The sequence below is a fragment of the Hyposmocoma kahamanoa genome, unplaced genomic scaffold, assembly GCF_003589595.1.
Source record: "Hyposmocoma kahamanoa isolate Upper Pololo Valley unplaced genomic scaffold, ASM358959v1 109, whole genome shotgun sequence".
In the NCBI taxonomy this organism is placed as follows: Eukaryota; Metazoa; Arthropoda; class Insecta; order Lepidoptera; family Cosmopterigidae; genus Hyposmocoma; species Hyposmocoma kahamanoa.
This window is the reverse complement of record NW_020653361.1, coordinates 336,705-347,901: the sequence shown is the minus strand read 5'-3', so window position 1 is coordinate 347,901 and position 11,197 is coordinate 336,705. Positions and strand designations below refer to the sequence as shown.

The following is an 11,197-nucleotide window of genomic DNA, read 5'->3' as shown; positions in this document are numbered from 1 at the left end:
ATGTCTTTTTACTTACCATTCATTTGCCCGAAGCGATTTGCTGCTTCATCCTTCCCAGATGCGTAGGTACGGTAAAGGAATTGGTACACTGCTGGTATCTGTGCTTCGCTGAAGCTACAATTTAGGGCTAATCAAGAGTCAGTAGGTATATAATAATAATCAAACATTTGCATGCGTCGGCGTGGTTATGACGTAGTTTGCATTTTACATTTAAAAAAGTTGAGCTTGACTGTTGTACCACAGAGTAGAATAAGTTGCAAATTAGTTGTAGTAGCAGTAGTTTTTTGTGAAAGAGTTTGTTAAGTACTGCCACTTTACCTATTTTTGCCGTCAAACAGTAATGTCAGTATTACTGTGTTCCAGTTTTGAAGGATAAGGGTGCTGGTGAAATTACAGGTCTAAGAGACTTGTCAACTTGTGTCTCAGGGTGGCGGTATTCCTCGGGTCTTTGCGTTTTGAAGTTCCGAGTGGTACTGTAACTGTTATGGACAGACGTGTCGGTCACCATTAGACGTAGGACTCGTTCTTTCCGTCATTTGGTATCATAAAAAGATATACATAATGGACTTAAAATTTGGCGTTAGCCCATCTATTTAGAAGTACCAAAAGAAAAATTTGCTACGGCTTGCCTATATAGCTTTTAAACCCATTGCATTTTTCTTAGCGGGGGGAAAAAACAACGAGTTTGCATGGCAAAATCCCGAAAATTCCTTGTGCCACTGATGTTGCATGTCAAGTGCTTATGTGGATCGAGAGGTTATGACAATTCTGAAAATTGTTTGCGGTTCATACCGGCTAAGAAGCGGTCAGTGTTCCTCGGGTTCTTTAATTTCATGCGACACATATATTAGACCATATGGAAAGTGACGAAAGCAAAGACGCAGGTTTAAATTTTTATTGTAAATACATTAGGGAATAGTTTTGTATGTAATTTAATCTTCGCTTCAATTAGCGTTTGAGGGTCTCAGAGCGTGAGCAGGTCGGGCGCCCGGCGCCGCAGCAGGCGGTGCGCGGCGTCCACGGCGCGGCACCAGGCGTCCAGGCGGCCGGCCAGCGCCGCGGCGCCGGGGCGGCCCAGCGCGCGCGGCCGCACCCAGGCCACGGCCACGGTGCCGCTGACCTGGTCGATGTGGCCGCGGATGAGCTTCTCGGCCAGCGCCTTCATGACCAGCAGCTCCACCTCGTCGGGCGGCACGCGCGCCGCGCGCGCGATGTCGGCGAAGGCCAGGCGCCGCTGCGCCGCCGCGCGCGCGAAGGCCATCTCCATGAGGCTCAGCAGCGCCACCTTCTGGCGCAGCTGGCGCTCGGCGCGCTGCAGCTCGGGGTGCGGCGCGCGGCCGCGCACGCGCTCGAAGGCGGCGGCGTCGCCCGCGGCCACGGCGCGCACCAGCTCGTGCGCCCAGGCGTCGGCCGAGCCGCGCAGCGCCTCCAGCACCGGGTGCGCCAGCAGCTCGCCCAGGTCGTACACGCTGGGCGCGATGACGCCGGCCAGCGCCAGGCGCAGCGCCAGCGCGCGCCGCTCGGCCGCCGGCAGCGCCGCGCCGCCGTCGGCGCAGCCCAGGTGGCGCAGCGCGGCGCGGTAGTACTTGGCCATGGGCCCGCGCACGCGGTAGTACTCGGCCGCCAGCTTGTAGAAGCGCCCGTGCACCGGCGTCACGCCGTCCGCGTCCTCCAGGCTGCCCTCCAGCTCCGAGATGATCTTCTCCGCGGCGTCCAGGTCGTTCAGCTGCTCCAGGTAGATCTGCCCCTGCAGGACCTGCACAGGGAGGCGACGGCGCTAGACCTGGCGCTGGTTCCGACCGAACGTCGGGAAACATCCCGCCGACCGCGTTTCTCCCGGGCGTGCAGTGTCAATTGGCGGTTATATTTCTAGGTGTAACGTTAGTGCTGAATTGCAATGGGGCTCGGCTCTGCAGTGTGCGCGATTAAAAAATAAGGAAACTTTCAGACGCCGCAACCGCTAGATTGGTTTACTTCACTACAGTCTAATGACATACGACATTTTGCTTTGGGGTAATGCCGCCGATATCAATTGAATCTTCGTCCTGCAGAGACGTGCAGTTAGGGCAATTTACAATCTGGGCCCCAAAGTATCTTTGAGAGATAAGTTTAAGGAAATTAACATTCTTACACTAGCCTCACAGTACATTTATGAAAATGTAATTTATGTTAAAAGGAATAGTAATTTATTTATGAAAAATAGTGACAGACATAACATTAATACGAGGAATAGAAATAAACTAGCTTTTCTTGACAGTCGTCTTCACAAAGTCAAAAAATCATTTAAGGGGCAATGTATACGCTTCTATAACAAGCCGTTCAAGCTCTATGCAGGATATCTCTATAGTCCGCTCAATAAATAGGCTCACAATACCTGTGTTCTTTAAATTTTAAATTATTTTTAATAAGAATTAAACAGCCGCCATGAATAGCTTTTTGTCTGCTGAACGAACTAGTGGTGATTGTTGAAGCTAACCATGAACTGATGCTCTGATAGAAAGTGGTGCTCAGTAATACAAAGAATATCAATATTATTACAGAATAAATTATTCTATTTCTAAGTCTTTGCCTTTCATGCCTTGAATATTTTGGTGCACCAGGTTTAATCTAAGGGTTTAATATACAATTTATTTTATTTCTGTGTGTTTTAAGTTAGTTTTTTACTGTCATTGTGTTGCAAGAGTATCTCTCCATTGTCTTATTAATTAATTTAAATAATTAGAAATTGAATTATTTTAAACACATTGATTATTGTCAGTAAACTGACCTATGTCAATGGACTGCTCAATAGAAACAGCCGGTCTGGTAGCCAATGATTTGGCTGAATTATTAATATAATTTATTTATTTATTCAAAACTTGATCTATTCGTACAGATATGTACCCAATACAATAGACTAGCAATATTAATTTTATTACTAAATAATACTAAGTAACAATATCATTACTTAATACTATAATATAAACTATATAATAAATAATTACCCGTAACATAAAATATACAATGCTATCTTTGTGAACTCACTGTGAGAACAATGGAACAGATCGATCTTGACCGATATTTTGTTTAGGGTGCACAAAGTACGAGTCAGCGGACACTCATTCATGAGGTTGGTCTCCCACGTGGCACAGCCAGCAACGGTGGCTGGTGACGTCGTTCCACGTAATTATTAGGAACGCATAATCCTAACACTCCTAATAATCTCGGATTATGTAGCATACCTCTGAATACTTTCAGCACGTACACTGCCAACGCCAAGTCCCTGCGCACATGCAGCTTCATAATATGATAGCAACTCTGCTATCTGTCTCCTAAAATAACTAGTAAGATAATACCTATCTTTTGTCAAATAAAAATATTTACTAATAAAATTATTAGTATCCATAAAATGAAATTTACTATAATGAAATGTCAAGCTGTGTAATGTTCTATTTAAGTTATGCCTCAAAATATTTTCACTTGTTATGAGGCTATTGCTGAAGGGAAAAGCTAACAAAATAATTTCTTTTATATTATCTAAATTATTTAATTGTGAAAAATATTGTATTAAATCTTTTTTGTTACATTTTCCTCTTCTGTCAATCAAAATTATTAATGAAGTGTCTTGGTCAAATTTAGTTGACAAAATACTGTCTAATATTTTACAGTATGTTGCACCTGGCATGCAAATATTTGTTAATTTTATTCCTAGGTGGTTAAGATGCAAACCTATATTTTTACCCATTTCATCACTATACATAACAATATTTTTTTGAATTTCATTTCAACTAGTTATTGTCAAAGAGGTATTTTTTAATTCTGAACAAGATTCCTGCGACAACAATAAGGAGGGATCAGTGACACACACAAACAGGGAGGATTGTGGTTTTATTTCTTTGCAATTGCAAACTTGATTATTCGTTAAAGACTCAAATCTGTCATTATTATTATTATTATATCTACATAAATCTAATTAATTATCCATAGCCTGTATGTGCTCCTTAATCTCCTGTTGAGCAGTTCCACATTTCTGTGTTATTAATATTAATGAATTTGTTACACTATGTAATTCTGCCTGGAGGATCTGTGTGTCACATTCATAGCTAAGCCTATTTCTCTCAAGATTTTTAGTACAATCACTCAATTCATTCAACAAACTCTGACGTTCTTTTCTTAATGATATATTTGTAGAAAATGCTGCATTTTTCTTTATTAATTTGTTTGTGCTGGATATGTATTTATTAATTTTAACATATTTTTTATTTTTTTTTACTACAATTTAAAATTAAGGCTGTTGAATTAAATAAGTGACTATCACAAGTCAGATCAATGGTGATTGATTCTGAATAGGAGGGTGGTACAGCACATACCATTGAGGAAGCACTGCTGACCAGCTCATCAAATAGGGACTGCGACTATGTTGACTGGTGTTCGTCCCTTGCTTGTTCCATTACAGTTATTTGATTGTATACGTTTCGTAGGTCACATTCTAATGAAGAAATGCGCGCAAGGGCTTCTTCAAATGCGCTGCTGCTTTGGTCGAATCCATCTACCACTATCTGTAGTTGGTCTCTTTGGTGCTGTACCTCCGTAATTTGTATCAGCAATTCAGCCATATCACTTTTTAATTGCCTATTCTTATCTAAAATGTCCAATATTCCCTTTTCACTATGATTTCTTTTTGTTAGCAATTGCTCATATAGTGCCTTTGTTGTTTTGAGTTCTAATAAAGCGTGTTCGAGTTTATCCTCCGATTAGCGTTCCGCAGCAGCTTTGCGAGTAAACATTGTTTAAGCTTTTGAAAAAGAAAATGAAAACAATTTGAAAAGAACGTTAGCAATAAAGACAACTGATCGAGCGATTACCAAATAGTGAGGTTATGTTGCTTACAATTTATTCGTACAAAGACTAAATACTGATACGATAATCTTATGGCGATTATTGCTTACGATAATCGCCTACGAGTTTTCGTCACGAAGCGTGCGAGAAACTCTCTCCATTTCTCTCCAACTCTCTCTTGCTTACGAGTTTTCGACTTGTCTAAACACGATCTCGTATGACATTTTTTCAAGTTCATACGATTATCGTACAAATTGGTTCGAACCGTTTTGAGTGCGAGAATTGCCATTCGAGTTCAGTGATTACTGCGGTATTGACTATGGATATATCGAAATGACGCAAAAATCATTCAAATTTGGAACTGCTGATAATATTAAGTTCATTGCACTGTATAGAAATATAATTTTGATTTATCATTTTTTTTTTAATTTTATAACTACTGACACAAACAAAAACTGACAATTATGATAAATTTATAGGGCGAGTGAGTGCGTGAGTGCCTGAGTGAGTGAGTGAGTGCGTGCGTGCGTGAGTGAGTGAGTGGTGAGTGAGTGAGTGAGTGAGTGTGTCAGTGAGTGGTGAGTGAGTGAGTGAGTGAGTGAGTGAGTGGTGAGTGGTGAGTGAGTGTGTTAGTAATGAGTGAGTGAGTGAGTGGTGAGTGAGTGAGTGAGTGGTGAGTGGGTGAGTGAGTGAGTGAGTGGTGAATGAGTGGTGAGTAAGTGAGAGAGTGAGTGGTGGGTGAGTGAGTGAGAGAGTGAGTGGTGAGTGAGTGGTGAGTGAGTGAATGGGTAAGTGAGTGAGTGAGTAGGGAGTGAGTGGGGAGTGAGTGAGTAGGGAGTGAGTGGGGAGTGAGTGAGTGAGGAGTTAGTGAGGAGTGTTTATTGAAAAGTACATTTACTTGAAAAGTCGTGTCGGCCATCTTGGATTTAGAAATAAATGCTATGTTCGTAATGAGCACCCCCAAATACCTCAAAAACGAAACCCAACTTGCCATTATTTGAAAAGTGCGGGCACGACTTTTCATCCTGGATTTACAAAGGAGTGCCATATTCGTTACGAGAGCACCCTAAATACTATATTACCCACGCTATATTCGACCACAGAGGCACTCACTCACTCACCGTTATTTGAAATTTTTTTTTCGCCCTCGTTCCATTAATTCTTGTCTTAGAAAAGCAGTGATAATCAAAACACCTTCGCGCACTGCACTCGTGGTAGAAACGGCTGGCACAGAAACTCGAAATACGATTTTTGCTTTCGAGTTCTGTTTACACGGAGACGTTCAATATTGAAAGGCGAGGAGATTATCGCTCACATGGACGGTCGATAATCGCGAATGTTTAGACGAGGAAAGTTTTTTTATATTCTTTCGATAATCGCATCTTCGAGACGAGAAACTCTCTCCATCTAAATGGGCCTTTATGATACGATAATCTTATGGCGATTATTGCTCACGATAATCGCCTAAGAGTTTTCGTCACGAAGCGTGCGAGAAACTCTCCCCATCTAAATGGGCCTTAAGGTTCTGAATGGCCCTGCTGGACAGTCATTTTAAAATTTGTAAATATCAAATCTAGACATGTTGACGCGATTTTTGTAATATGTGTAGGCGTTTTTATACGGTTTGTGAAGTTGTATTCCAACATGAGATCTAAGAATTGTTTAGCCTTTAAATTATGTTTTAAAATGTTATTATTATGTAATGTTATATAATTAAAATCGCCAAAATTATGTCCAATTTAGAATATTTACAATTTTTTTTTTAATCTAGTTTTCATCCGACATCCATATGCTACCACAAATTGAGGGAGGATAGGTCTCATGAAGCAAATACGGATAGATTCGCTTTTTACCCAATTACCTTCATCATCTCTTTTACTTAATCTTTTTGCAGAAATAATTTCTGTTTCACTTTGGAATATATTTAACATTTCTTTCTCTTCTATATCTATATCAATGTCCCTTATTATGGTGTAATGGTGTATGGCGTATGAAACTTCACTAGTACTTTGGCACACCCACTGTGTTTTGGTAATAAGGTCGCTCCTCATAAATGCAGTTGCCGTCTCTTTTGTTTTGAATCTAATAAGCTTTGTATGGACTTTTATAGGTTACATTCCGAATTTCCTGAACATTTTCATCTTTTAGTAGTTTGGCCATACCTAATTGTTTCGGTAGGGGAATGTCTTTCGACATCGCAGACACTTCAAATAATTGCAAATTTTCATTAGCAGTATCCATTTCTTCCGCAGTGGTTGGAGAAGCGAGATGTTTATTTTTTTCTGGGTTTGACTTTTTTCGTTACCACAGTAAAGCCTTCATTATCGGGGTTCTGTGAGGCCCCAAATTCTTCCTCTACACGTCTTTTATTGTTCCTCGAAGATGTGTTATTAGTGCAAGACTCAATCATCATAACCTCAAAGTTAGTTGTGTTCTTGTCATTCTCCTGAGAGTGGGGGAACAACCCAAAATTGTTCTATTTATGTCTTCTGTAGAAAGGCCATCCAGATATGCTAAATCCGGGCCATCATCTTCATCTCCGTCACTCATTTTCACCACACAAAAATTTCACTTGGGGGTAGATCGGAAACGGTTTACCTACGGTAATAAGCGACAAAACGTCCAAACGCAAGCGCTGTTGACGCCAGATTGATTTACAATTTATGTAATTCAAAATATATTTAAGCTGATCATAGAATACGTTTTCCTCTTTTTTGTTCCAATACATATTAAGCAGTAAAATATATTGTTTAAGTAATTCTGTTGCGCACACCTCTAATACATACTCAATTGACAAGTCAGAGATATCGCTTTTGTCTATGCACTCAATATACTTTCGCAACAGGATACATACTCCTCCACCTCCTCGGTTTTTACGACAATAAGGTGATGCCATTTTAACAACATTTCAACAACATTTTAACCACTGAATTGTATCAAATTTAGTTTTTCTTGATTTAGCCAAGATTCTGAAATGCATATGGCTTGATATGTAGAGTTTTTGTTAATTAATTCTTCAAGTATGTGTTGCTTACTATTTAGACTTTGAAAGCTTTGAAATAATATTTTAAAATGTTGCATTGTATTTTTGAAAGGAATTATTGTAGTTGCCATTATAGTTATAGTTATGGTTATGGCGCCACCATTTATCATTGTTTACGTTCGACGTATCTTGTTCTAGATGTATTTGTTTACTGTCATTAATGTTGTGAAATAATGTGTATCCATCTGTACTATTATGTTAATTCCCCACAACTGTAGCCTTTCCCTGTATGTATAATTAGTTATTTCTTATAACTGCATGTAAGCCTTTCGCACGTGGTTTGTACATTTTTTCTCTCATAGTTCTTCTTGTTGTTCTTGCATTTTCGTCCAAAGTCTGATATCGATAATTCGGTCCCTTGAAACTGGTGGCTATTTTCTATGATATATTTCGTCATCCTTTTACTTAGTAGCTCTATTACAAGCGGGCGGTTTTTATTTTTGTATTTACCAATGCTATAGGTAGCTTCTATATAGGGTAACAGATCCACTCGCATTAAATGTCGAAATATTTCGTTGATTCTTTTGTGAAGATTACTCTCGTGGTCCTTGTTTGCCATTGGTCTCAGGTGGATATTTGTGTATTTATGTCATTGTAAGGTTATTTTCAAAATATTTAATTTCCCTTTTTAACTCCTCAATTGTATGCTCTAGTTTCTTTATTAATAAACTAACAATGTTTTAGATTGAACAATAATGTATTCAAAAAATAAAAGAACATTGTGAATCTTTTGTCAACCAGGAAACAGTAAATTATCTTTATCGTCTAACACCTGCAGGGATAATTCAGCCCTATGAATGTTCAATAAGAACATTGCCCACTCATAGTAAAGCATAAATAAATAAAAATAACACCTTCATTGTCGCTACATCTCTAGCAAACAATGTTGGAAAAACTGACAAATACAAATTCTATTGGAAGCTTTAGCCACCATCACGTCATTTCCGTTACAAAGCAGCATCTAGGTTATTTGTGCAATAGTAAATTTTGTGAGTAAATCTACTTTCTCTGTCAGTCTTGTCACAAGCACATATGGTTACATTTACTTACCTTGCAAAGTGCCAGTGCCTCATCATTTGCCTTGACTTTGGTTTCCAGTTTCTCGAGGAAGCTGATGGCATCCTTTTTGTTGCTGTATTGAGGTATAGTGTGCACTAAGATTTCCACCAGGGAAAGAGGGTTAATTCTGTAAAAGTGAAATAATACATGTGTCATTCTTAGTGAACCATTTCATCTATACTTTAGTTGAGTCTATTCCTTTGCCTCATGTGACAAAAATCTTGTTAAAAGACAGATAGTGACTTCTAATATGATAATGATAATTTCTTGAAAATATGAATAGGAGTTGTCCCAGTACCATTACTTCAGATTATCTAAGGTGTGATTCTGACAAAACCTTAAGTTGGGAAGGTAGTGACAATGAGTGCGAGAGTGGTGTTTCAAAGTAGATTTTATGGACATATCTTATGAAATTCCCATAGTGTCAAGACTATCAAAAAGCCATGAATAAGCTTAGGATTATTACCATCAGAGGTATACATAGAAAAACATCAAATGTATCACATACACTATTAAAAGTGGTTTCCACTTTTACATGTGACGGATACATCCTAACATTGAAAAATAAAGAATTTGCTTTATTTTGCAATTACCATTGGAACGGCCCGCAAGAGTTGAATAATTGTTTAAATAAAGCACCGACATCCTAAAGACAGTGGCTCTACACGAATTACTGTGAAATAAGACGAAAAGTACGAGAGCCGAAATCACAATGTATATTAGACTTGTGCCTGATCAGTCCTTAGCGGGAGGGATCCTAGTTAGTTTAATCGGTCAACTGAACTAGTAGGTCGGTCTTCTAGTTCATTTAGTTCATCTAGTTCCTTAGTTAGTTAGTTCGTCCTGTCCTTGCTCAGACATTGAATGAATGCTCCAAACTAGTAATTTTATTGACATGAACTACTACCGGCTTCTAGTATTATGAGGTCAATACTACACTGTACTAAATATTTAAAAATTCAATTTGTATGGAATCGGTACTATTTGATTTTCCTTCATATTTTACAGGTTTAAAGACTGTCATTCTAACAAAATGTCCTTTTTGTTACAAAATAAGAATTTTAGTTAGAATGGTGTGTTTGAAAATCAACATTTAGGTACAACTATTTCATAGACTCATACACATAGGTTACCAAAAAATATTACTTTTTTGCCAGCTTCAATATAGGTATACATAATGTATTAGAGACTTAGAACGAGCTGGGAACGTTCAATCGTGCATCCCACTCGAACTTGTACTAAAAGTAATGAAAGATCGTTATTTGGTGCGCTCGCACCATTTCTACTGTATAAAAGACAGGTGAACGATCAACACAGACAGTTCCTAGTTAGTACTGAACTAAAAAGAACGATGAAGTAGTATAGTAGTAGGAAATATATGCCTAATAGTTTGTAGTTCATGAACTATACAAGCCTAATGTATATGGGATATTAAAGACTTTACCACAAACTAAGAAGGGCACTTTACCCTGCAACGCCCTGCGTAGATTTAATTATGCAGTTGGGAGCTTGTAATGAATGTGTTTCATTGTCTTTATTGTCGATAAAAATGTAAAAAGTTTCACAACAGAAGGTGACTTGCAAAATCGCACTTACTTGTTCTCAAAAGTGCACAGAAAGTTATTATACAGCTGAATTAAGTTGTCGTTGGCTTGGAGCGCTGGGTGTTTTACAAAATCCTGCAGTTTTAGCGTTAGTTGATGCCATAATCTGTAAAAACATAACAACAGGTTAGGTTTATTTGTACGTAAAGTTGTGTATCAAAAACTATGATGAGTTACGATACTTACTTTTTATTGTAAAGTTCTTCCAAATTAGCCCAATCCGCTGCTAAATCTGGCTCGGTAGCCTGTTTCTTCGCTAAAAAATCACCAACATCGACAACAGCAAACTTTACGGTGGCCATTTTTTAACATTTACGTATGTAATGGTGAGAAGTTAGCCGTAAGCAAAGTCGTAATTTGACATTAGAACTTTTTTAATTTAGAAGCAAATGTTTCAATCTATTAATCCACAGTGAAGTTAGATACATGTGCTACCATCTAAGATTGAGTAGAAAAACTTATATTGCTTGTGCCATCTAGTGTCAAGAAGATATACTATATAGTATAATAAAAGTTCAATAAGTGGCGCCATATGTAATTTAAAATGTAGTCATTCTGTTATTACAGAGTATAAGAATAACCTATAAAATTAAAGAAATATGTAATTAAGGTATTATTATTGTCTAATTAACAGTAAATGTAAAATAATTCATGTGGTTTATATGATAAAACA

General features: G+C 38.5%; 1 protein-coding gene across 1 annotated transcript; it reads right to left on the bottom strand.

Moving 5' to 3' along the window:
• Positions 1-543: 543 nt before the first annotated feature.
• On the bottom strand, positions 544-10,826 carry LOC113238788 (26S proteasome non-ATPase regulatory subunit 13). Its single transcript, XM_026475625.1, has 4 exons — positions 10,711-10,826; positions 10,517-10,630; positions 8,912-9,047; positions 544-1,756 (listed from the first exon to the last, which is right to left on the bottom strand). Exons 1-4 carry the CDS (start codon positions 10,824-10,826, stop codon positions 965-967), a joined length of 1,158 nt encoding a protein of 385 aa, XP_026331410.1. The 3' UTR covers positions 544-964.
• Between the last annotated feature and the right edge of the window lie 371 nt (positions 10,827-11,197).